This window comes from Xiphias gladius, chromosome 8, assembly GCF_016859285.1.
Source record: "Xiphias gladius isolate SHS-SW01 ecotype Sanya breed wild chromosome 8, ASM1685928v1, whole genome shotgun sequence".
Classification (NCBI taxonomy): Eukaryota; Metazoa; Chordata; class Actinopteri; order Istiophoriformes; family Xiphiidae; genus Xiphias; species Xiphias gladius.
This window is the reverse complement of record NC_053407.1, coordinates 15,620,275-15,648,041: the sequence shown is the minus strand read 5'-3', so window position 1 is coordinate 15,648,041 and position 27,767 is coordinate 15,620,275. Positions and strand designations below refer to the sequence as shown.

The 27,767-nt window shown below is 42.6% G+C and overlaps 1 protein-coding gene across 5 annotated transcripts; it reads right to left on the bottom strand.

The window, feature by feature from the left end:
- Nucleotides 1-830: 830 nt before the first annotated feature.
- On the bottom strand, nucleotides 831-27,767 carry fam107b (family with sequence similarity 107 member B). 5 transcript variants are annotated; one of them, XM_040133189.1, is made up of 5 exons: nucleotides 27,607-27,767; nucleotides 25,070-25,124; nucleotides 5,586-5,757; nucleotides 2,546-2,702; nucleotides 831-2,378 (listed from the first exon to the last, which is right to left on the bottom strand). In XM_040133189.1, exons 3-5 carry the CDS (start codon nucleotides 5,711-5,713, stop codon nucleotides 2,259-2,261), a joined length of 405 nt encoding a protein of 134 aa, XP_039989123.1. In that variant the 5' UTR covers nucleotides 5,714-5,757; nucleotides 25,070-25,124; nucleotides 27,607-27,767; the 3' UTR covers nucleotides 831-2,258. The 5 variants fall into 5 exon arrangements, with proteins under 5 accessions (XP_039989123.1, XP_039989121.1, XP_039989120.1 ...); XM_040133187.1 differs by lacking the exons at nucleotides 25,070-25,124; nucleotides 27,607-27,767 and adding exons at nucleotides 17,660-18,138; nucleotides 18,411-18,634; XM_040133186.1 differs by lacking the exons at nucleotides 25,070-25,124; nucleotides 27,607-27,767 and adding an exon at nucleotides 18,411-18,633.

Here is a 27,767-nt window from a genome sequence, read left to right as displayed (position 1 = left end):
GAAGAACTTTATCACAGTGCCTAAATCTCTGAACAGTTCGGGATTATTAAAATGCTGTTTTTTCAACCGATGCTTTATTTTGAAATAATGCCCTTTTTTTTTTTCTTGCTGGTTTCAACCATTTTGCCCTCCTGAGCTCATCTTTAATGATAGGCCACCACAGTATTCTGCTTTACCCATTAAAACCTCAAATTCTATGTTTTCTTCTTAAAAATAGAGTTTGACCTGTTTTTTTTTTTTTTTAATGTTATTGACGTCAACCCCAGAGAGACCTGCAACCCAAATTATTAGAGCAACAAAATAGCCCTACTTTCCTATTAAAAATCATGTTATCGCAGAAATCGAGCAAACTTTTGGTTTGCTACTCCTCAAAGTAATACAGTAGCTGCTTCTGAAATGTTGATGCCCTTTTAAGATCTTACACCCATCAGGAAGCCAAAATTACTGCCAAATAGGCCAACAGAAATACTATGAATTCATTATTATACATTGTGCCTGATTACTTTGCTGGTTTCTAGGTTATGACAGATGCATTACAATCTCCGATATGCCATTGTCCCGATGTGTAGATCCATCAGTGAAAACCAGCTGAGATCCCGTTTCTGTTCCAAATGCTGCCCTACGTGCAGACTGCAGTCTGAACAAAAACAGCATCAGCTCCAGACTAAATAAACTGGGCTTATCAAAGTGATGACTGTTTGATAGGCCCACTGCTTTGCTGTTATTTTTGCATCACGTTCCATTTTGGAAAATAGGGCCTGCTATTTGCTGGATAACAAATCCACAGAGTCCAGCAGAACACCAAATAAAGAAAAAGAAATGGAACGTGATAAATCATGTTTATTTAAAAGAAGATTCTGGCGAGGAAAACAAGGTTATGTTGTAAATCTGCTAATTCCCATCGTAATAATAGCTGTCATCTCTTAGAGACCCACAAAGCAGAATTTTAGACCCATAATATTATTTTGTGTGATTTTTTTAACCACTAAACGTGCACTTTAACATCCAAAGTAATCACAGTTTCTCACATTGTCTAACCATTTTAGAATTTGTGTGTGGTGCTGGCACACATGCCAGTTAAAATTTTTTGCAGTTAACACCCACTTTAGTTCAGATTTACTGATTTAAATGGCCTGTCTGAACATCTATGGCTCCACTGTTAATGAAAACAAAATACTGAAGTGATAAATTTCTAGGACCCATATCAGTTGTTTCTGGAGCCATGCAGTCATCCCAAGATGACAGGTGGCCTGCAAGTGTACACTTCAAATTATACGTCCCGGCTTCTACCAAATCCTTTGTTGGTAAAAGCACACAAGGACTGATCAGACAGGTCTCACGGCTTATTGTTACTGACCAACCTAGAAAAAAAACTTAAATTACTTATTAAGTAACACTTTTATTCATACAAAACAACAGAATATATAAAGAAAATGTCACTCTCATGCCTGGGAGTTCTACTATTGCTCAAAATTGCATTAGCTGAGGAAATGGCATGTTTAAAATAAAAAAAAAAAATAAAAAAAAATAAAGCAAATTTGAGTGTTTCACAGAACCATACACTCCCTTTGTCCTGTTCTGGCTTCATAAACTATACTGTAAAACAAACTAAAATACAGAACAACTAAAAGTGTCCTCCCCCTATACTGGGCTAAAAGCTACAAACATAAATAACAAAAGCACATTTGTTTGGCTTTTACATTACACAGCTTCAAGAGTCCATCCAGTGTCCACTTTTCCTTATTTGATACTGAAGATGATAACAACAAAAAAAAACAAAACAGCAACGATAACAACATTGATAACAGTAAAGAGAAACGACAGCTTGCTGTGGAGAGAGGAGTGAAAACAGAGGCGATGAAAACTCCTGTGTGTGTGTGTGTGTGTGTGTCTGTGTGTGTGTGTGTGTGTGGTTGTTTTGGTTGTCTTGTTTCTCCATCAGAGCTCATTGGAAGCTCGCTTGCCCTCGTTGAAAGGCGTGTAACATGTAACATGTCTGTGTTAGGAGGAGCAGAGGTGAGTGCTGGCGGTCCGTGGCAGGCAGACAGAGGGGGGGTCTTTAGTCTGTAAAGTCTCTCTCCTCACTGCAGGAAGGAACAGCTAGGTTGGGAAAGCCAGGAAGTTCGTCTCGGACCACGGTCAGGTCACCACCGTGCACCGCAGACAACAACTCTCTCTCTTTTGTACACACACTCCTGACGTCTCTGTGCTCACAAACAACGCGCACAATCAGCCAGACCCGGACACCCCTGCTGGTTTTAGGTGGTTCGCTCCTCCCCGTCGGTCTCCTGCTTGGTCCTGCGCAGGTTGCCTTTCATCTTCACAAACTCGGGGGTGTTCTCCTGTTCCTCCTCAATTTTTTGTTGCTCCAGCTCCTGCTGCAGAAATACAGACAGTGGCAAATTCAAGTTATAGAGCCGATGGTCTGTTTATAGTGACATGTATAGTGGTCATTCACTTTAATCTTTGTTTTCTCTTGTTCTCAGATACAGTAACAATGTGCAGAGAGAAGTGAGAGATTATATTCACTCTTTCAATCATTTACCTGCTCTAGTTTCTGCTGCCTTTTCATAAGCTCTATCTCCAGGTCGCTCCTCTTCTTGTGGGCCTCCTGCTCCTCCTTCTGAGCCTTAAGAACTTGCTCCCTCTTCCTCTTCTCCAGAACCTTCTGGAGCTCGGGTTTGTTCTGAGGAGCCAGGCCCCTGTGCAGAAACAATCAGGGAACCAGCATGTTACTAAAATAACGCTTGCTGAACGACCTCCGGCAACACAAACAGACACACACATTCAGAACGCAACTGGCATTCAAGTTCATGGGTAACACATGAAGGCCCTGAGCCCATTCATTCTAGTTTGACATGGAGATCTGTCTTAAATGTTCTGGATTAAACGTGTCAGTTGTGTTTCAGGAAAGTTTTGATTTTGAGCCAAACGGAGACTGTTCCACATTTAACAGTCTGTGCATATGATGGATGCCAGCACTGGAACTGACTATGGAAAAGTGATTAGAAACCATGGGCCTTTGTTTCTTTTCTTTTCTTCTCCTTTTCTAGGAACCGAAAAACAATCCCAAAATATCAACCCAAAAATTCAGAAACAACTTACAAATATTTTCCTCAACTGAAAGATGCCTTGGGGTGATAAGTCAGTGGGAGCCAGAGGGATTATTACACAACTGCCTGCGTTTGTGTAGCAAAAATCAAAAAGAGGACAGGGACATCTTAGTAAAGTGTGAGCGCGTCTTGTGAGGAGGAGCAAAAATACCAAATGTTATGTAATGCTCCAAACTGCTCCAAATTATGAGAGAGAAGGGTCGGGGCTGAGGATGAGTCTTGGGAGTCGAAGCACTGAAGACAGAGGGGAACAGAGATGGGTTGGAGTCAGGTAGAAAAGGCAAAAACCAATAAAAAGCAAAGCCTGCAATGGATTAGGGGGCACAATATATTTCTTGCCCCACAAGAAAGAAAAAAAAAAAAAAAAAAAAAAAAATCAATCAATCAAGAGCAGTGGAAGGACAGAGGCTATCCTTGGTCATAAATTAAATCTCTGTGCCCTTTATTAATTCAATTTAAAACCCATATTATCAAGATTACTTGATAAGATTACTTTTCCTTTTTGCCATGAGAGCCTGACTCTACACAGGCTGTGTTGGTTCTACAGAGACAACACTGCGTGCCTACCTGACTGCAGTTTAGCAACAACAGTGCCTTAATTAAATGCATTATTAAATTCCGAGGATTACATAACCGAGCCCATGATATTCCTAGAATGGGTGGGAGTTCATTTACAACACGGTGCAGTTAAATAACCCGACAGCGAGGGTCTTATGAAAGCACTTAACGGAGTGAAGCAGAGCAGATGGTAAAAGATGTGGTCGGGTCAGGATGTTTTCGAGCACCTAGTGCAAAAAGGGAGGAGGGTCAAGGTCACTGGAAGCAATAAGACAGGCTATAAAGATGCTTACTCTACTCCCATTTCACTGTGGGCAACCTTTACATAATCACTGACCCCTCCATCCACGACCGCTCCCACGACTGCACGCCCTCTAGCAGACGGGGAGGAATGTGTGTTCAAATCCCACACATCAATACCTCCATCTCCTCAAATGCTTCACCAGTCCTGGTGGCTGAATTTCTGAAATTCCTCTGAATGTGTCTGTGTCTGTTTGTGTGTGTGTGTGTGTGTGTGTGTGTGTGGGAAGGGTCACTACAGCTAAGGTAGCAAAGGCAGCAAAGGGCCCTCAGCTAGAGACTGTTTTGTAATCTCGATTACATAACATGTTTTTTTCCCCCTTCTTCATACAGCCATCCATGCATCCATCCATCCACCCACCCCATCCCTCCCTTCTCTCATCACTGTGACTAATCCACCATGCAGGCAAGCTCTCCATACTTTCAGTGCACAATAGAAAGCCCAATCAAAACAGGTTCATCCCTTCAAAAGTCCGCTAGATCTATCTTACAGACTCCGACTGGATATTCTCTGTCTAGACACCAGGGAAAAATAACCTGCAGCTTTTTTTAAATGGAAAAAATATTGTTAATAAATTTTTTCCATGGCCACCCTGGCCTTGTTCCCGTCATTCATGAATAACCCCCGCCTGCATCACTGAAAAAAACAAAAACAAAACACCTCGCTCTTTGACCTGTTTAAGACAGAGCATCGCTGCTGCGATGTAACAGCTGTCAACAGCATGTGTGTTTACGTCGCTATTTATAGCTCGGGCACAAAGCTGCAGGCACTGTATGGTGAGAGAAAAATACAAACATATAGTGTCAAAAAGTTGATCACAGGCATCAGTATGCATGTGCAGTTGCGCACACAGACACAAATACTAACTGGACTAGACATGAGGGTGCATGAAATTCTCCGTTGTATGATCTAGTAATAATATAAGCGGCCGGGCCAGGTCTATCGTGTACACTATGTGCTTTACATAACCAATTTTTGACACACTAATACATTTGAGGTTTTATATAATAGCTTCTATGAAAGTTTTATACCCTAGGCTTTACATCACACTCCTGCCGGAGGGCGAAGGGACCAGTCACTTCGTTCACTACATTGACACACTACAGAAGCGTCAAGCACAGACTGCGTGGACGCTTTCAAATCAATCACAAGATAAATAGCAGGGTTACTGTGTTAACTCATCCTCCACTAGTAGAGGTTAAACTAAAGTAGCCTGGATCTGGACACTCTGCTATTTTCGCCTGTCTCACCTGTTTTGGACAGGGGCACACATCAAACAATGAGATGATGATGTTGGATAGCAGCAGAGTTGTACCATTCAATAAATGAATATAACATTATCTGTCCAATCATTCGCTGCACATGGAAAAGTCACTGGCTGCTTTATTATGGTCCCAATCAAAGGCTTGGAATCCAGCCATCCTTCTTTAACACTGCTCTGTTTTTTTTTTTTATGTGCAATAAACCTTGATAAAGCTGCGGGTTGCTAATTGTACAAAAAAAGAAACTGTGAATTACCAGGTGTGTTATCAGGACACAGATCAAAAGGAAAGGCATTAAAAAGAGACTACAAGAGATAGAGATTGAACAAGTGTGTTTTCCCGTGTCCAGACCTCTTCTGGTTCATGAGCAGCTCTCGGTGCAGGTCCTGATGGTTACGGGAGTTCTTGACTGGGTTGATCAGCTTCTTGGGTTTGATGAGCTCATCACAGTCTCCCTCCAGATAGTCTGGCTCCGCCATGACACTCCTCCCTGGTGACAGCGATAGACCAGGGTCACACGGATCTGGATTGACGGAAACAAACAAAATGACCTTCATTTAAACGGGTCCTTGCAGCAAACAAAGACATTTATTTGTCTATATGGAAACAGAAATCTCAGTGTGTTACAAAGCCAAACATTTTTTCTGGGACCTATTATTTCTCTGAAATTGCGCTCCTTTCAATCCCTGATATGAGCATCCCCCTGGTTCTCTGGCATAAGCTCAGAGTTTTTGAATGGTCTCTATAGTGATGGAGCGACTCAGCGCTGGAATTACATAATCGTTCCACATGGACTGAACGGGAACATTGCTGTCTGATGATATAAAAACCATGTGCAAAATAATGAAAAGATGAATCAGAACAGCACAGAGCCACAGTTTTATATCTTTCAGACACATGGTTGTGTAAATATTTAAGAAGCTGCTAGTACATAACTAACCCAAAGGTTCGTTCAATTGTTGTCCACGACCCCAAGAATAAAGCTCACTTCTGCTCATGACCTCCAGATATGGGCACATATCCTTTGGCCATTTTACTCAGTTACTTAATAAAGGAAAAGGTATTCTGAAATTTACAAGTATTGGCTTGAAATACTTGCATTACAGCAGCTGTAAATACAATATTTTTCTATTTACATTGATACAATCAATGCATTTGTGGAAAACGAGTGTCATCTGTGTCAAGCCATTATAAAAATGTAAAATAACCGGAATTTACAGCAAGATTTATCAGTACGGCGCAGGCTGTATGCAAAAAAACCACAGTAAATAACTTTTATGGCAGCTAAGACTTTTTTGCTCAATGGAAATCCTACTTGCATCCGAATTGATGGCTCACATGTTCCGTTTTAAAGAATTTCAAAATGATGAAACTGATATACCTGTGAAATCTAACCAACTAAAATGAGAACAGATGAATATCTGACCAAAAAGGTGCATATTATAAAACACATTTAACACGTACTTGGAAACATAAGTACTTCACTTTTACCTACGGTTTACAAAAATGCACAAAATTCATTCTTGGCATAACTCACCCTGCAAATGAGGAAAGACGGGGTATCTGAACATTGTCGTCATCCCTGCTATTGTGAATCAGAATTTATGTTCCAGGAGAAGCTATGGCAACTCGCTGTCCTGTTTATTAGTATGTTCCAGAGATTCATGTAGGAGAGGTGCTTTGTTCTGCACAGCTGTCTGTTACTGAGCTGGTTGGAGTTCAAAGTCTGTTTTATAGCTATGCTCTCTCTGTCTCTCTCTCTCTCTCTCTCTCTCTCTCCCACACAACCACACACACACACACACACACACACACACACACACACACACACACACTCTCTCTCTCCCTCTCTCTCACTCTGCTCCCTCCCTCACCTACTCCCTCCCTCTCAGATTATAGATTATAACAAAATTTTCGCTCTTGCTTAAGAAACAGATTCTTTGCTGAAGAATAAATAAATATTCTCAGTCGTTATGGAACTTTAAGGTATTTTCATCTTTTTGATAAAATAGTCCTATATATACTCTGTGGGATGAAGTCTGTTTTAAAATAGCAGTAAATTGATATGATAGTACATCACAAAATTAGCTGAGCCTGTTTCCTTCGGTATTAGACAGATTAGATATTTATTCTTCTGCACAGTCTGGGGAAAGACTCTCTCGACAATCATGTTCTCAAACGCCTGCGATTTGAGGCTGTTGCCCGGTTACGAGTCTCTATAATCTGTGACTGATAAGTACGGACTGATACAGACCGAAAACATAAGAGCGCTGCGGGCCGATCAAAGTCTTTGGTTGTTCCAAAGAATCATTACACTGCACGTGCTAGACACAAAAGGTGGGGGAGTGTCTCCTCGGAATCAAAACACACACGCAGAGGATTGGGGGTAATGACCTGAAGAAACCACTAGAGGTCGACAGTCTTGCATCCCAGAAACTGAACCATGTCAGTTACATAACAAAGAGGCCTAAGATAAACACATTTAGTGGTTGCATGCTGCAGAACAAAGAGAGAGAAATGCCACACGATAAATACCCGGGATGGATATAACGGAACATGTTAACGGATGAAAATGCTGCTTTTTCCAGTTGACTGTGATGCACAGTCGTAGTAGTGGGTAATCCCCTTCAATCTCAGATTAGTAACCTTTTAAAAATTGTCTTTGCTAACTCATGTGGCAAACACAAATCTCAAAATCTATGTGTTAAATAAACACATTTAGAAAAGCGCACAAATTCAAATAAGACAAGTTTAGAGTGAAGTTTGTGAAGGAAAATACTATTCATTAATCTGTTCCTAAAAAAAAAAAAACCCAGTTTATTTAACATTTATTTTCAGATATGACTACATCACTGGCTATACTCTTGTTGGGAACATGCCGGTCAAAGGACACTTGGTGACACAGCCAGGTCACGGTGACAGTGTTTTGTGCCTGTGAGGTGGCAGAGGTGGGCAGAACAGCTTGTGGCTGTAAACAGGGGCTGCACACACGCACTGTGCACATCAAAGGTGGCTTCTGTTAATGCTGTTAGTAGGGGGCAGAGCAGCTTGCAGACTGGCAGTGTTGTCAAAGTGTCCGTTAGTTTACCACATCTGCTTCAACTTCCTCTGTGCCCCGAGGCAGAGGGGAAGTGACATAGGGAGTTCAAAAGGAACCTGCAACCTCAAATTGAAGCCCTGTGCTTAAAGTTAGCCTTATCAGTAGTAGTTGCTTGTTTTATTTTATGGTCCCTCTGGTTTCACTTAAAAGTTACAGCATATAGATGGCATGTTCCACTGTCACTTAAAGCCTACAACACCTAAAGAGCAATACAGATAACCAAGTTAACATGTTCCACTGTCGGTCAGATAAAGACCAGCATTAAATGCGTAGTTGTGTCTCAAGATCTCTCTTTGTACACATGTCTTACTATGTGTGAGTTTCAGAACTACACAATAGCGTAACAATCAGCCACTTCAACACATACAGTAGGTTGTATGTGTTAATATCTGCACATCCATTTTCAACACATCTCTATGCCAAAATGTGTACTACGTAAGCATTGCTCCAAGCATGGATATCGGTGCATCGTTTTTGGGACAACACTTACTGCTCTTCCAGGAATCCCATTAAAGCAGTTTGTTTATTGGTCTTGGAGACACACCCTCACGGCGGAGACACACACACACACACACACGCACGCAACCACGCATGCACGCACGCACGCACGCACACACTCCAAAAGACGTGATTCCCCAATATTTCCATGGGAAAGGGCGCGGTATTTAGAGGATTCAAAATGTCCAAGCATTAAGGGATGAAATGGGAAGAAAGTTGGTGAAAACAATGGAAAGGAAAAGAGAAAAACTGGGTCAGAAGAGAGTCTAGGAAAAGAGAAAAGAAGGGAGTTGGCCAAAGACAGTTTTCCTCTGTTTACTTCACTCTCTCCCTGTCATCTTCATGACCTGTGTAGGACTGTGATCTCACATACTGTGAAATGTCACATTTTGGAACCAGATAGCCACAGGAAATATCCAATCAATCATATGAGGATAATTACCAAAACAAAGATTAAAAAAACAAAAAAAACCAAAAACTATGCAGAGAGAGTTAAATCCGTGTAGCGGCTGAAACTCTACACATGATCACTCATATTGTGCTCACACAAACTTCACTGTATAAAAGTGAAAAGAAAATGTGCATTTTGCAGATTATTTCAAAAAGAAGTAATCTGATGAATGTGTGTGATAATATGTTTGGAATAGGGACTGTGTTTGTGTGAAAGTGCACCCTGTGGTGGCAGGTTGCATTAGTGCTGATAGAATGACTTATCTTGGAAGGGTAGAGCATCTGTACCGTGCCAAGTGATTACATCACCGCGGCCGGCTCTGCTATGTGAGCGAACTCGCACACAGACTCGCATTCATTATAAAGGACGAATTTCTCAATTTCCCCCTCAACAGTCGTTTTCTCCAGGTCGCCATGGAGACCTGCCATCACCCACACTTAATTTAGTGACACAGCACTCAGCAGCAGGACATAGCTGATGCCAGCTTATACCGACAGCTCAAGGCTTCCCATGGGCAGCACCGAAAACACTTCAACAGCTGAAATAAATTCCTCAAAAACAACCCTAAAGCAGCTATAATCAATGTTTTTTTTTTTTTTTTTTAAAGCAACAATAGATCGCGTGACTATGTGTACTGTAAAAGGTGTCGCTTGCAGTGATGAAGCCGCAGAGAGTTATCACACACAGTTCACCTCAACTTGATGGAGCTTTATAGCTTCTTTCAGCTCACTGTTTTTGTTTTCCAGCCTGCAGCTTCACTGTGTTGGCTCAGTCTCACCGCTCTCTTAGAGGCGTTTTTGCAGCAGGCATCTGTTTTTAGCAAAAAAACCTCTGATAAACCAACTGTCCGCTACCTGCTCAGCACCAAACGGCAGACAGAGCAACTTAGAGAAACGGGAGAGACCAAAATACAGAGCTAAAAAACGAGTGAATATTGGACTTTAATTTGCCAGGCGGCCAGAAACACAACTTCAAATGAATGATAATGTTGCTCCATGTCTGCTTGATGTGAAAATAGGCAACTGTATGCTAACATATCAACTTAAAGGTAATATTTTATTATTGGGCCCACAGCTTGTTTCCACTGCCAAAAAACCCCAAAACAAAAAAAAACAAAAAAAAAACAAAAAAAAAAAAAACATGCATGAAAAGCACTCTTCCTGTTCTAACCCAGCAGAGAAGAGCACAGATGGGCAGAAAGGGTAATGATGAAGGATGGAGAGAGGTACATAAATTGGCCATTATCAGGTCTTATCTTTTCTTTCAGTGCTAGGAAGCAGACAAATGATGCTATCAATGCTACGAATGCTATAGGAAAGACAAATTAATTACAAAAATTGGATCGTTACTGACATGGTCAAGAAGGAAGAAAGACAAGAGGCGGATAACCTTATGCTATCCACGTACCAAGATGAACAGATTACGTAAAAAAAAAAAAAAAAAACACGGAAAAATATACTGAACTAGATGCTGAATAATGACATGGTTTAGCCCTTCGTGAGTCACGAGTTGCCCTCTTCCTGCTGCCGCCTCGAAAGACAGAGAAAACGAAGGCGAGGAGAGCAGCTGGTGGCCTGCTTCCCCATCTGACCCCGCCCCCTGTCCTTCTCCCCCAGGGATATAGGCAAAAACAGAGCAGACCCTCCAGAGCTCTGCACAGGGTGGGGTTGGGCAGTCAACTGTCGCGTGTTGGTTGTGAACACATGGCTGACCACACCCACTCCGACATCAACCCCTAGCAAGGATTTGTTTTGCACAGTATCCAGCACAAAAGGTTCACAGGGGTCAGGTTTACAAGAAAAGAAAAAAAAAAGAGCACTGATCGGCATTTTAGCATCCGGTTTGATATATACTAATCATGGACACATCTAACAGGAAAAAAAGAACTTGGCTTTTGAAAGAGCAGAGCCCAAGTCAATTCATATTTTTTTTAACTCATTGGCAGTTCTTTCCAATTCCATAGGAATGAATACTCAACTACACTTATGTAATCCAAGAGAGCAAACCATGATTTTGGTCTTTGTATATTTTCTTGATATTAGCCGCAGTTTCAGAGAGCTGACACAATGAAAGAAGCCCAACAAAAAAAAGGTATATATTTCCCACATTTTTGATCATAGATACATATATATGTGAAAAAAAGAAAATCAGCTGTCTTAGAACCAGGCTCAGTAAATTTCATGAAAAACATCAAAATACATTTTCCTAAAACTTAATTTACCATGTGCTCTCTTGCTCTGATATCTCCTCCTTGTCCCACATACAGTAGTTCCTCCCGTGCACTCTCCCTATCTTTCTTTTGGCCAGATCCTGTCTATTCCACTCACAGATGGGAGGTCCACCCCTCAGGGGAAATTGCATCACCAATACCCCTAAAGCAACCCCCACAACCCATTCTCTCGCTCTCTCTCACACACAAACACACACACACACACACACACATCCTTTCCCCCCATGCTGTGTGTTATAAGCCGGACAGATACGACTGTGCGTCTCCTAGCCTCTCTGTGTTAATGAAGCGGCCATTCAGCCATAAATAGGGGAGGCCCTAATTAAAACACACAGATAGATGGGCTTTTAACTGACAGCTGAGGGGAATGGGGGAGGGAGAGTGTGTGTGTGTGTGTGTGTGTGTGTGTGTGAGTGTGAGTGTGAGAGACAGAAAGTGAGAGTGACAGAAAAAGTGAAAGAGAAGAAGAGTTTGTGGCCTTGCAGTGACAATGAGTGTTTCCTGGACAGAACCCGTATCACATACATGCTCATTAACAAGCCTCCCCCACGATGGCACATAAATCACAGTGGGAAGCACAGTGACGTACATGTGCACATATTTCCATAGATTCAAACAATAGAATCACATATTTTTCCTGTCACTTGCACTTCCCAACAAATTCGAAGTCAGCATCTAGTGAAAAAACCGCCCACATACCTACAGTACTTGTCTGCAGTCTAGTGCTGTATGTGCATGCGTAAGCAAAATAATGTGTGATTACAAATGACACTCGCATTCCCTTCAGGTAAAACTGACCTGCCAGTGCATGCCAAAGAGAGAAGCAGCCAATAAGGGAAGACAAAACATGAGAACCATGAACTGTTCAGGAGCATGCAAATGCAAAGCTCCATTCCAGCGATTGCTACCAATAGTTTGAGTTTAGACTGAGCAAACAGATCAAATGTATAGTTACTGCCAGTTTACAGAAGGTGATAGAGTGAGTGGTGAAGAAGATGTGATGTGATAGACCGCAAATACGTCTAACATTCAGAACATTTGGCTAAACAAAACCCAATCACGGGATGATCTGACGGAGAAACAAAGAAAGACAGAGAGCGAGGGGAAAATTGTTCCTCTGAAGTCTGTTGGGGAGCTTGGGGGTTGAGATCTGTTTTGTATTTCCTGCCTTGGAGTGGGGGTCTGGAACAGAGGAGAAGAGGAGCTGGGGAATTCTGGGGCCTCATCATGTACTGAACTCTAAAAGCATCCGCCCTGCTCCCACAACACGATGATGTCACTAGGGAGATGCAAGGGTATGGGAATTTACAATCAGGGGTTCAGGGTTCGTAAAGCAAGGAAAGTATAATGTAACACATAGTGCGTCATGTGAGGAAGGCATGAACTGTTTAACGGCTTTAGCTACACAGTGTGTGTGTGTGTGTGTGTCTATGGATGTATGAAACCCCGATGTCATTAAGGGAGTACAAGGCGGCTCTAGACCGTCATGATGAAAAGTAAAATTCCAAACTCATTACTACGCCTGCCAGCCAGGAGGACTAGTTCATAAAACATCTGAATTGCAGTCAATCGCTCCCTCTCATTTACATACAGTTCTCATCTCTTTGGTAACCCAGCGCCTACTGTGGGAAAAAAACAACATCTTTTTTCTTTTTTGTCTTCACTTGCAGTCTGAGTAATATCAATAACCTTTTTCTACTGGATCTTGACTGAAATAACCTAACTCATCTCCTCATGATGACCGTTCGCATTTGATTTGGCCTTAAAATTCTCGGGAATCAGATTATTAAATTGGAACTAAAGATGAGGAAGTAAAACATGGATGTTTAAACTATACCATCACAGAAAGGCCTTTGTTTTACATGGGACACTGATATATTAGATAACAGGCTGAAACAGAGGAAGCTTTCCAACTCTACTTCTCATGTCTTTCTTCTACAAAAGTAAATTCTTGTTCTCTATTTAAAAAAGGTGAAAAAAAAAAAACTCCCAACAAACCCCAGCACATTCATCACTTTGGCAACGATTATACGTACAATGTTAATGTGATTTTGGGGTCTGATTGAAATCAGTGGTGGGATCTTAGCTTGAATACAGCCGTCTCTTGTGGCTGTAGTTCCTCAAATCTGTGTCGGTGTCGCTTTCCACCCCTCTTTGAGTCTTGTATCTCTTGAATAACCACTCTGGCTGCTTCTAGTTTTGCCTGATAAAAAAATGCGGGCTTGACCGCTTCCACATCCAGCTTTTCAGAGTTGACTGCAGCATGAGCACGTACCCAGTTCTGATAGCTCACTTGCCTGGATGTGACCAGATGGACCTGCTGTCGTTAAAATAAAGAGTAACTGATGCCGTTAGTTAGGATGATGTTTCTCAGATGAGCACAAACTGATCATGTGTAGCTGTGAGCGCTCCTATTGAACTGAAACATGCCTGGTTTGACAGTTTGTGCTCGGCACTGATTCGCTTGTGTGCAGTCCTGTGGCCCACGTTGTGAGCCCCTGGCTGAGGCAGATTACAGGATGAATGGGCTGGATTGAAAACGCAGACAGCACTTTCAGTCACGCTGTGGGAATGTGATGAACCTGCAAAGTGATTATTGCTTTGTGCACACAGCAGAATATACATGTAGAGGGCACGCACGCACGCACGCACGCACACATACACACACACACACACACACACACACACACACACACACACACACACACACACGCACGCACACACACGCATCACAGCTAGAGACCTATATTCAAACACTGACATCTTTGAGTGACAGAAACATTTGGGTGCACGCTCTGTGCACTTTTCTTTAAAAAGGTTAAAATCAAAGTGCTTAGTCAAACCTAATTCTGAACACATGTCCTGAGTAGTTGGTGTGGGGGGGGTACAGTTTGGGGGGGTCACACCTGTCAGTCATATACAAAAGGCTGGTCTATACTCTGTCACAGCTGACACTGACACATGGACCTGTATGTATATGTATAGACCTGATGAGAACAGGTGGACTGAGACAGAGGAACAACACATGCACAGAATCCAGACTGTTTTCGCTACACAGACATACCCTACGAAGACAAATTATAGACAGAGCATATGCATGTTTCATGTGGCTCCTCCTCACTGAGATGTAAACATGTGCCCATATACTGCACGTTCCTCACGCACATCACCCTTTTAAATGCAGCTCCAATATTTGCATCTCTGGTGGTGTAAGAAGCCATTCAGTAAAAAAGCCACAGCCGTTTCGTCTGGCTCAGCAGTGACAAGTGCTGTTCAGTCATAAAGGAGGAGTCTTTGTTATGGCTCTGCTGTCTGTTCCAGTTCCAGATGCAAAGCTTTGTGCTTTACTGCCGTTTTCCCCCCCTTATGGAACAGAGTCACGCCCCTCCTCAGTGTCTACTGGCTGGGCCCAGCTGGGAGCTCAAACCCCATTGGCTGGGGGGCACACCGGGGAGGATTTGGGAGGTTCTCCTTTGTTTACATGCTAGTAGAGAAAACCCCAATAACAACTGTTACCTTGGGCAACCAGACAATCTACAGTTAACCAGACAGACAGACTGGGGTGTAAGCTGAACGCGCACACACACACACACACACGGATAATGAGGTAACCAGGTGTCTAAAAACAGGCCAGATGAAGAGTCTTTCTTCTCTGATTCTATCCTTCGACATGACACAAAATATACGCTATGTGCATGCACATTTTTAGTCGGGACAGTAGGCAATCATGTGGTTTCATTGTCTGATGAAACTTTCCAAAGCCAGAATGGGTATACATTCTGAGAGCCCTTTCGGCTTCAGGCTGCGACAGTAACAAGTGGTTCTGTTCTTCCATGGGCGTATGGTCCTGTTTGTGTTTGTAAGAAGACAGGATCATGTATCTTGATACTGGCTTACATACAGCTTAATCCAATTCATGCAGCTAAGACTCACAATCTCTCTATACTTCAACCTAACAAACTGCAAGAAGGAGGGCATTTAGAGTCTGTGTGCATGCGTGAGTGTGTGTGTGTGTGTGTGTGTGTGTGTGTGTGTGTCATCCATTCTCCAAGACTATGCAAAGTGGTCAGCACAGTAATGGTGCTTTATTGTGATTGAAGCTCCAACATAACAGCAGGAAAATCAATGGGATTCTTAGAGAAGCTAAGTCTCTTTAGGTTTGTGTGTGTGTCTGAGTGTGTCTGTCCGTTTGTAGACTTTGTTATGCATAGATATGTCTTATCTCTCTTTCGTAAGTAAATCAACATCAAGTCCTGAGGCTACTCAAACAAAAGTAAGTCAAGCCTCTGCATGTCTGACTTTCATACGAATCGACCTCCACCCGCCCCCCCACCCCCACCCAACCGGCACACAAACTCCTCCATCCATTCCACAGCAGCTCTCTATCAGTAAACTCAATACCCAAATCGTGACACCATAGCCTAAAACCATGGTAACAAAACCACAGCACAGTGTAAACAAACCCTCTGTGCGGTTGGGCCCTGTGATTGCATCGCTTGTGTTTGCATTGCAACATAATATATCATTCAGCCTGCATGGACATCTAGTCCTATGAGCAATTGTGGCTACCCAGCACTCTTTTTCTCTGATGGTTGAAATTTTATTTCACAAATGTCTATTGATTTATAATGTTAGTACAGGTGTTTCAGACGAGCCGGCCCCACCTCCACTATAAAACGCTGGGGGAAACCCTGTGCCTTGTCTACATGTTCTTTGGTTCGATACTTCCTGATTTAATTCATAACTTTGTCAATTTTACACAGTTTTAATATGGCCTGTAAGGCGGTTTGTGTTAATACAACATCAACAACTGCAGGCTGGAACTGGAACTGAGTGGACACGTGATTGCTAAAACCACAAGGACTCAACTCTCAGCACAGAGAACCTCTGAAACCTCACTCTTTATTTACATGGCTCATTGCAGGGGCTAGACTTAAAAACATTTGCTACAAGGTAGTCATTCACTGCAAGTGAACAACATGTCTGTGAAGAACTAGTAACAGAGCCTGATCAAGACACACACACACACACACACACACACACACACACACACACACACACACACACACACACAGAGTAACACTGTGTCTGGAGCGGTGTGGGCCTTAAGGATCAGTGCATTCTGCTGAGTATTGAAGATTTTGTGCCCACAGACAGACCGGCAGGGCTGTGGGAGATAATACTGTCAACACACATGTGGGTTGCCAGTTATACCCCTCCTGGACACACACCCATTCCTGACCCAAATACCTTGATTTTCTTGAGGTCAGGTTGACTATAATGATACATCTGAGAAATGCACCAGAACCACTAATGGACATTATAGAATGGAAACTCAGACATTTCATTCACATATCTAAATTCCTTTGAGTGCAATAATCATGGAGCAGGGAGCATTCCAGTTCTAACACCCACCGCACACACACACACACACACACTGACAGCATCAGCCCTTATGGGAAACAGAAGACAGCAAGAGAGAGCGAGTAAGAGGAACAGAAGAGAGAAGAGAGAAGGAGGGGGTTCAAAGATCAGAAAACAGATGTAAATGGTTTAGCAAACTCCCCTCCAAATGACTAACACATGTGCGAGAAACTTTCCCCTCCCTGCATACACACGCAGACACCCACTCTTGAAAGCTCTGCATCTATACAGTACAACATACTCATTCGTACCACCTGCTTTTGTCACTTCTCCTCTCACTGCAACACATCTGGTAACAGAGAGTTCAACTACCCCACATGTTAAAACTGCACGACTGTATTTGCCAGGCTGCTATTTCGCCTCCGCCCCAGCAAACACACGTACAGTCGACCAACCCTCTGGCTAGAGCTGGGCTCAGCCCTGTTTGTTTAACGTCTTGATAAAGTTTGACGCAAAGTAGAGGCCAGTACGAAAAACAGACGCCACCAAGTTTGAGACTGGCAGACCTGTTGCAACCTCATAACCTAAGCCCCCGCAAACGCACACCTTTTCACATGACAGTTGGTCACGGTGCCTGATGACAGCACAGGCCAGTGTGTCAGCTCTGACTGAGGCCATGTGCTCCGAAACAGGAGGCTTTAGTCATTGCTATGCTATTACACACACACACACACACACACACACACACACACACACACACACACGCACACAGCCTCACTCACAAATGATGAATTCAGATACAGCTCATCCATTGCGCGTGGCCTCTTCTTATGCTGTTTGTCTCAAAAACAGGCCCCGTTTCCAAGGGTGAACATGACATTATTACTTGTAGGCTATGGTGACAAATAAGAAAAACACCGCAAGCCTTGTGTTGTGCAGACTGCCAAGCCCTTCGAGACAAATAGGCAATTCTGTGATAGTCTAAAAACAGGAGTACTTCTATGTTTTAGAAGACTTGCGTGTAGATATTGCCATGTGTAATGTCATATGTGAGCCTTGCACGTTAAGTCCCCGTTACATCTTCGCCGGAGACCACAGACACACTGGGAATAATGAACGCTGATGTTTCCCTCTGCTATTCTTCTCACAAAGTGGAAAACTGCCGTGAATACTTCGGTCTTGCTCCCCAGTAAACGTAGCTGTGGCCCGCAACAACCTCAACGTGTTCGTTCTCCACTGTCCCGTCGGCTACAGTCATGCGCTACAACAAAAGGAGACAATGAAACAAGAGTTTGTGTTTTTGCAATCTCATTCTCTCTGTCTTTCCTTTCCCCCGTTACTTTCCGGGGTTTCAACCCAAAAACCTGCTGCTGCTGCTGCTTCTGGCGACGGGGGCCAGACGGACACTTCAAACGTGCTGCTTTTGTTAGTGCGCTCGCGAAACAGCCTCACGAAAAACGCACGAGCTCCTAGGCACACAGATACACACACACACACACACACACACACACACACACACACATTCACACCTACCTCAAAGTCGACCCCGACGCGACTTCTCCAAGTCAAGTTGTTTAATTTTTAAAATGACAAAGTGGTTCAGGCCGCATCAGGGAGTCTCCCGATCACTTCTCGGGGTTGAGGTGTGTCCGCGCGACTCTCAGCTTACGGAACTGTTCAATAGCTCCAGCGCACACACGCATACACACACGCACACTCAGTCGGGACCCATAGAAAATGTAAATTCAAGCTGGGTGGGAGGGGTGGAGTGACGTGGGCAAAGGGGCTCCTCCTCCTCCTCTTTCTTCATCTGCCCACTGAAGTAGATGAGTCGGGACTCCTCGAGCTCAGGGCGGGGCGTGGATGGCGCGCGCGAGCACCCACAAACACACGGACACCAGATTTTATACATTTTGTCATAAAAGTCTTACTGAAAATTTGTTATAACCTGCGATAAGCTACGTTATCATAGGTTTTAGTATTATTTTCCACGAAGGGACCTAGAGACCTGCTTTGCCTCAAAATATATTAGTGCGCCAATTATACTTTATATATTTATATTTATATTGATATATTTTTATATGGTTATAGCTGTAGTAACCAAATTATACTTTAAAATTAATTATTTTAAACCAACGACATATAGTCATAACATGTAGTTGTCCTCCTTCCCTTAAAGCTGCATGAATATGGACCCAATGACGGGGCTAAGTGTCGTGGGAAAAGGGGCTTTAGCAGTGACAAACGTACAAAGGATAATTAGTGGAGACCAAAGCAGAGCAGGAAGGAGGAGAGTCAGTGTTGGACTTAAATTTGCCAGGTGGTCACACAACTCCAAGGGAATGCTAATGTTGCTCCGCATCCGCTTGAAGTTTAAATTAGGCAACTGTACACTACCATGTTTGCCACAACATCTCTACGATGTTGTGTTTACAGCTTTTATTTCAATTCTGCTTTAAGTAGCTTTAAGCTATCATATCTGTATCATATGAATTCTGTATCAGCTTGTTTCAGCTCTTCATTGAAAGCTATGTGACATTTACCGTGAATGAAACATTTAAGCCCGAGACTCAGATCTTTTAAGGCTGCACCTTTCCATCAAGTGAGAATATTCTAGATATGCTGTGCATTAATTTATACACATATACAAATATTTGATATCTTTGGAAACTTGAAATCCCAACAAGAATAAACGAAAAAATTGTGGGTTTAACTCTTGGCTCCACAGCATAAGTTTGTATTTACTGGTGAGTAGTGTCCTGCAAAAACTGTAGTTATTTTTTCTTTAAAGATTTTAAGGGCTAAGTTTGTAGAATTCCCTAACGCAGATCGTTCGATCATTTTTCACTTTGATTACAACAGATCAGTCTGTTGTTGTCGCAGACTGAATATCCTGAGCATTCTTTGTGATAAAGAGTAATCAGCTTACTGACGAAGGGTCAGTGGATCTGCTTATCCACCACCCTTCTGTTAAATCGGCTCACCGAAACCCCTAGTTTCAGGGTGTTCTGTCGATTTACTTGCTTACTTACTGTGTATCCTTCTTGACCACATCTCTGCTGGATAAAAATGTAAGGTTCTGCACAACTACAGGGCGAGCTTACTGGAAATTCCAAAAAGACTACAAAACGGCCCTAGGGTCTGGTTTGAAATCTAAACGTGGGAGCTGGGACTGTCAGAGAAGTCAAACATTCCTAACGACCTTCTCATAATTTAGGAGAGGGGTGACTAAGAGTGTGGAGCTGAACAATAGGATGAGTCATGACAGGGATCTCTCCTTTGACAGAGAGGACACTCCCTCCTGAGCCCACCACAGTCAGTGCGCCCCCAATGCAGGAGACAGATGTGTACAGAGTGAATGTGTGTGTGGACACGTGGTTGTGTGTACGAGAATAAGAATGATTAGAAACCAAATGTTAGAGCAACAACGATCTCCTCATGAAACAAGCTAATGCGTGTATTTCCCATCATGCGGAGCTAGACAGGTTTGTCCGACTAAAACAAACACCGTCACTATCAAAACTCAGATCATGTTAAAGGTAAAACCTATACTGCTATAGGAGGAAAGTACTTCCTCACTGCTATTGCAACAGGCCTATCTAAGTAAAACAACTTCGCTAGAGATTGCGCACATCAGTCGTTTCCGTTTCAGGTGGTTACACGGAAGTTACATACTTCTTCTAAACCACAACTGAGTTGAAGAGATTCAGGGGGGCGGTTTCATTGCTGTGCCACGTCAAAATAGCGGTTTTTAGCGAGTGGAAACCCCTTTCTCCGTAGAAAAGACACAGAACTTCATTCAAAACAACTGTGCTCCTACACACCAATTACCAGCAAGTTTTGTTGTGCATGTATGCAATGTGATGCCAGCTCCAAATGTCACTGTGTCCCTTGTCTGACCTGTGGGGACACATGTCAACATATAGACACAGTCCATAATCCTGAATACATTGTTTTTCTGTAAATAAAGGCTGATTGGGTGATGCAGACAGGTTTGGAAACCGAAGGTCATCTTGTTATCTCTTCCTTTGTGTATGTGGGGGTTTCCTCACTGGATGCCATTGCCTGGAAGTGGACAGCCCGATTACCCCCTCCTCAATATCTCCCACTGCTGGTATAAGTCTAATTTCTGGAACAGATGTTTCTGTTATCGTCCCACGGTTTCCCACCTTTCTTGTGTGTATGCACACATGTGCACTTGTGTGTATGTAGGTTGTGAGGCCCCTTGTTTTTTCTTATCAGGCCTCTGAGGGCCTCCACTTTAAACAGGATATGGCAGTTATCTGACAACCACGGTGACACAGAAGCTTTCCTGTAAGTGTGGGCAGGTCTAAAAACTGATAGTGGTGAATCTCTTTTTTTTTTTTTTTAAAGAAGAATATTTTCATGCTCATTTGCAAATTAACTAATTCTGTGCTACTTTTTTGTGCACATTTGTTGGTCTATGAAAAAGAAAGATAACACAAAACGAATGACAAATAGATTTTAGAAATGAGCGAGGAGAAAGTAATCTCTTCATTGTTTTGTTGTGAGCGTGAAACCATGTTTAACATCACACCAGTATAGAAAAGGGGGAGATGTTAAATAATTACACATAATTGTAGGGTACACAAACACCACTTGTCACGTGCATGACCTACTTCTGAATAACTGGGGGTTTACACCAGCTGTACACCCACTATTTGCTGAAACATGGGTGTTTAAGAGCCCTCGGTTAAATCTGAGATACTTGTTGAAATTGTCGGTCTGTCTCTTTTTCAAAATCAAGCCACCATTTTCTTCTCTCTCTCTCTCTCTCTCTCTCACTCATCCCAAACAGACCTAACGCATTCTTTCCACTCTGTTTTCTCCCTCACGTGTGACCCAGCAACAGTTTAGGGCTTAATACCACTGTGCACTGCTGGAGAAACCACCAGATAAAACTGTGCACTGAAGCAATATTCCACTTTTGTGACATTTGTTTTGGAAGAAATTGCCAAGTAGATCACTGCAAGTCTCTATACGGGGTCGCATGCATGTGTGCGCATCACATAGAGGGCGTGTGCAGGTTGTTTGTGAAGTTTTGATAAAGCTGGGTGATTAAAAAAAACAAAAATTAAATGTGGACGATCTCTCGCTATCAGCCTGTCTGTTTCTGAGATGTGTTCGCCAGTTCTTGGGGTAATGTAATGCATTCAGCTTTTCCTGCCTTTCCTTCTATTCCCTTTGAGTGTTCAGCCAAAGTTCAGCTGATTCAATCACTGCTGGATGACTCACACTACAGTGTCCCTTTCTGCACAGATGCACAGACACACACAAGCACGTCCAAACACTCACACATGCACCATGGCGGCAGGATGAGGTGTGTGAGGTCAGTGCTGCGTCAGCCTCTCAGCGCACTTGTGAAATGATCACTTATTCTCCTGCTTCATTAGCCACTCCAGCTCTCCCTGTCTCTGGATTTTATCAGGCGATGCACCGTTATACTTTGGCATTCTCTCTGTTATTGATATTTTTTGGCCTTCACTATCGATTTGCCTGAATTCCCTATTTCCTAATGTCTCTCTTAGACGCCAACCCAGATGTTTCCCCTTGTCATGAATACAGCAGAGAGTGGTAAAGTGCAGTCTGGGGCAACAACAATTTCTTCGACAAATACATTTCATTTTTGTGGAACATTAACACTTTTTTCCCAGGGCTTTCTCTCTGTGGTAGAGATGGCACTGGAAAGGTTTTTGTCACTAGATTTATTATTGCTTAATATTCATTATGGTTTATTTTCCTCTTTTCTGTCTGCTACCAGCCATATAAAGTGAATTTGACTACAAACTCATTCTATTCATATCAAAAAGGGTTCACTCAAGCATAGCAGACGAGCAAATTACAGACTGCATGCGATTTCCTGCATTTTGCATGCCTACGCGTGTGTCAATATTTGCATGTATTTAATGTCATGCATCTGAGCACATGCAAAAAGATCAAGATACAGTCATTTAAATGCAGTTCCTGGATGTTGTCGCTAAGGGTAGATTTATTGAGCTTTACTGTACAGAGCCTCTCCACTTAGCCTAATGACTGCCAACAGGAATGAGAGCAGATGGCTCAGTTACAGTACAGTAAGGCGTGAAATATCAACAGTGTTGGACAAAAGTGTAAACAACTTACCATGTCTATTTTATCACACAGACCACAGACCCAATATGTTAATATGTGTCTGGGATATAGAGCGTTGCTGGACTCTTAAGAATTGATACACTACACGTATGTTCAAACTTTTAGGAACACTTACTTTTTTTCATGGATACACAATTGAAGTCATTTGTTACACCCTGTACAATTTCAAAATCCAGGCATGAAAAGCTGTTTCTATACTTTGGCATGTGCACAAATGCAGTACAAAGAAACTCAAATATTTCTTCTAACAGGTTATGTAGAGATCATTGAATGGCAAAAATCTAGTTAATGATCAACGGTGTAGGAACAAAGCAGAAAAAAAAAAAGAATACAGATAAAATGTGGGAGGGGAACAGGCCTAAGTAAACCTCTACAGTGGAAACAACATAACAGTGAAACATGTATCTGTCCCTTCCTCTGTCCGTCCACTCGTATATCTGTCTGTCTGTCTGCGGGTTTGTGTGAATAAGCTGAATAAGCGGGATTTCCACAACTGAGAGCAGGAAGGCCCTTCTGACAACACGCACACACCATGACCTGGAGGAAATCAAGGTCAGCGTGACAATTGTGTGCATGTGTGGGTTAGGGAGAAAGAGAGCGAGGAGGTTCTGTACTTACATTACCCCCTGGTGCATCATAATCCCTCCCATTTTATCCTTGGCGAAGGGGGGGCACAAAAGTGTGCCTGTATTGTTTAAAGTTCTCTCATTGGAATAAAGAGACTTCTGTTGTAAGGCTTACAGTGTTCATTGTGTTGATATGACAACTCTTACAGAACCACATGTAGCAGATGTTCTCTTGTTACTCTTTCTGTGTGTGTGTGTGTGTGCGTGAGTGCGTGTGTGCGTGTGTGTGCGTGTGCTTGTGGCACAGAGACACAGTTAAAGATGTTAATCTTTTAAAAGCATCTAAAACACTGGGCTGGGTTAGTAAAGCATTAATGTCGGCACTGTACGTTGGTTTACTTATTCTCCCTGTTGTTTCAATTTCAATACAAGAGAGGCAGGCCTTCTTTCATGTGATATTTACCTTCTAAAAATCATGGGATGTTATATACAGGGGTCGGACAAAATAACTGGAACACCTTACAACATGATGTAATCACATACAATAAATGCCACCTTTGAAAAACTAAACAAAAATTATATTTTTGTTTTGTCAGATTAAATCTTTTTGCAATTTTTGAGGCTGTAGTTTATGGTGTTTTTGCACTGCACCGCATTATTTTGTGAGATGTTTTTATCTCCCAGCCCCCACCCCCAAAATCCATTCTCTGTAATGTTATCTGATGGGGTTATAATATAAAAGGCAGAGAGATTGACTGTAGATGGGGCGGTCTTGGTTTGTGCATTCCAAGGCTTTTGTTACACACTCTGTCCTGCAGGTCTGCTGGCACACACTATTAGACACACAATGTACACACTCAATCACATTATTAATCAGCCACTCAACTCCATCCTTTTACCCATTTGTAGCCCTCCGCCCCTCCCAATGCTTTGCCCCAAGACTCATCGCCAAGGTAACCGCCAGCCCTCAGCTCCTCCCAGACATCCTGGCAAGGTGACGGAATACATGCGCACACACACACACACACACACACACACACACACACACACACACACACACACACACACACACACACACACACACACACAAATACACACACACTGGACACGAACACACACAAAGTCACACACACAGAACGTCCCTCCTCTCCTCTGGATCAGTATTTACTACAGCTAGACAAAAACAATTCTTTCAAATCACCCATAAGGAGACAAGTTATGGAACAAAAATTCTTTCCTAACGACACATTGAGGGCACAACTGGGTGACCCCGATCATTTCCTCACACGCAGAGTAATTCTTTTCAAAAAATATGCTGCTCTCCACGTAAAAATCAAAGTTGTTTTTCCATCGGCAGATGGCAACTTGAGCCAGAACATTTTCCATTTTCAAAATCTGTGCCCGGCAACTCCAGCTGGAGGTGGAGAAGTGAGTGGAGAGAAAAGAGGAGGAAGCTCGTGTTGTTTTCCGTACCTGATAACCCTCCATCCTCTGTCTCTCTACAGTCCGACCTGTCAGACACCGTTTCCTGGAGTTGGATTGTGTGGGAAGGGAACACAAAGGGATACTGTCAGTCACTGTAAGGCCATCACTGAATAACAAACACATTAATCTAATGGGCACGACCAGTCACACGTCAGTATGTACATGCCTGCACGAGACTGAATAAAGCAAGGTGTGGTTATGGGGCAATAAAACGGTGAGGCCATGGATCTAAGTACAATGGCTAATTTTAGACAAAACCAAACAAACAAACAAACAAACAAAAACTAATAACCACAATAAAATCCCTTTTGGGTACAATGGGCGGGAATAGGAACATTTTTGATTATTTCACAGGTGTATAACATGTGGGGTTACACATATAGGCCTACAGCCACAGATGCAAGTGGGTAATACCCACACAGTAAAACACTGAAACCTTCTTTTACAACCTAAATGTCTGTGTCAACACAAACAAGTATAACTATGTAAATATAGCTCAGATGGCAGTTTGACGCCAGTGTTAGGACAGACAGTGATTGTTCTATAGGGAAATGTTCATGTTATTATCCATTGATAATAACAGTGTTCAGTAATCTTTTTACTACTGTTTTTGGCTATGTATGTGTGTTTGAGTGTGTGTGTTTGAGAGAGAGAGTGATACTGAAGAGTTTGTATGATTGTATCTAGTTGTAACCATGTAATCATTGTTCCTGTGTGTGTGTGTGTGTGTGTGTGTGTGTGTGTGTGTGTGTGTGTGTGTGTGTGTGTGTACTGTTCTGAAAGCTCAGATACACAGATAAACATTCCTACTTTCAAGGGAGGGTTCAGAGGTAATACAACAACTGTATTATCACACATGATATGGACACACACAGACACACGTGTGCACACAAAGATAAAGCATTGGGGCCCAAGGGATCAAAGCTACATCTGTTGTGCCGGATGTCTTAACAAAGACACTAATGATTAAGTCTGAAGAATTACAGACTGTGGGGTGACACCCAGGACTGACACATAACAACTCAAAAGTCATCTTGTGTTAGTCATGCTCACACACTCGTTTTTCTTACTTGACATACTGTGCAGTCTTTTCACATTATGCCTGTCATTAATTGCCAGTATAGTCACATTCAGTCCCTTGAGCTCTGGGGGGGGGGCATTAATCTGTGCCTTGAGGGTAGGAATCACTAAGGCATTGGGCTGTGATTTGTGTGTGGTCAGCTGATAAGGAGTTGGAGATTCTAAAAAGGTTGATGCACAGGCCTTTTTTTGAACCTGCTGTCAAAAACACAGTTCAATGAGGAAGCAACCCTGGGCATTACACATGATTAATATTATCTTTGTTGAAATAAACATTGTGAAATTTCTATCTTGTTTCCATAGAAAGTTGGAAACATGCTCAAAAAAACACTATTTTCTAACTCATTCTGACACAGCACAATAATGGCTATGTCGGGGGAGGGGTGATTCTATACACTCAAAGCTTTACTACCCAGGGGGGTTGTCCACTACAAGCATGTGTAGTGTTGTTGGCAAGTGAGCGGCTCTGTTGCAATTTTATTGGGAGGCCGTTACAAGCTGGTTGAAGACAGCTTTCACATTTGATTAATGGTTACAGTTGGCTCAGTGTTTTAGTCGGTGAGGGAGTTTAAAATACTCATTCCAAGCTTGTAGCAGGCTGTCACAATAAATCCGCAATGTGCTTGATACTTTCATGGTACATCTCTTAACTTCGGCCATATCGAACTGACAATCCTCCGGCCTAAAACAATCAACCCAACAGATGTCTTAACATCTGCTGGTGAGATGTCTCCCTTTGGATGAAGTAATCCGCAGTGTAAATGCCAGGATTTCTATTAAAACCCGCCCCTCTTCCCTCTCCTTCTTCTGCATTTTCCACTGCTGATCAGCATTATTGATCAGAGGACAAGGCTTACACAGTGTGACATCCTCTTTCTTTGAATAAGGAGGAAAATCTTGTATTTGTTTGGCCAAAAATAAATAGAAACAATACACTCAACACACACATACACATGTACAAACACACATGCATGCAGACACAGGCACACACATGAGTGTTTAGAGAGATCAGGAAGTGCAGATCATGTTGTACAGGAGCTCAGGACACGTTTCACTGACACCCTATCTACAGTCACTGAGCACTCTGACCACAAAGTGGGTGTGTGAGTGTTCATGCATGTTTTGAGTTTTGCACCTCATTGTTAAAAAATAGGTACAATTCGGTGAGGAACGAGTGAATTTAATCCAGCCAGAGGGATATGAGCTTCCTCCCACTGTGAATCTCATACAGAATGGTTGAATAACTTTATTTGGGTTCTACACCCCCCTTGTGGTTATATAATGGATTACATGAACTCTACAATCAACTGGAGTAGCTGTCAAGTAAAAAGGAAACAGTATATATCTGTAAAATATCAAACAGTCAAATGAAATGATAAATAAGAGTCAACTTCAAAATAAATATGTCAGTTGAAAACAGAACTTACTGACCACAACCTTCTTACCTTGGGCTGTTTTATAATAATGGAGGGTCTTGGGATTTGAGGATATTTCAGCTCCAGCTCTGGACTACACTCCAGTTCCCGTTCATCCTCCTCTGAGCTCTGGGAGAGGCTAGAGCAGGGTGGAGGTGACTCAAAGCATGGGTCATCATCTTGGTCCTGTG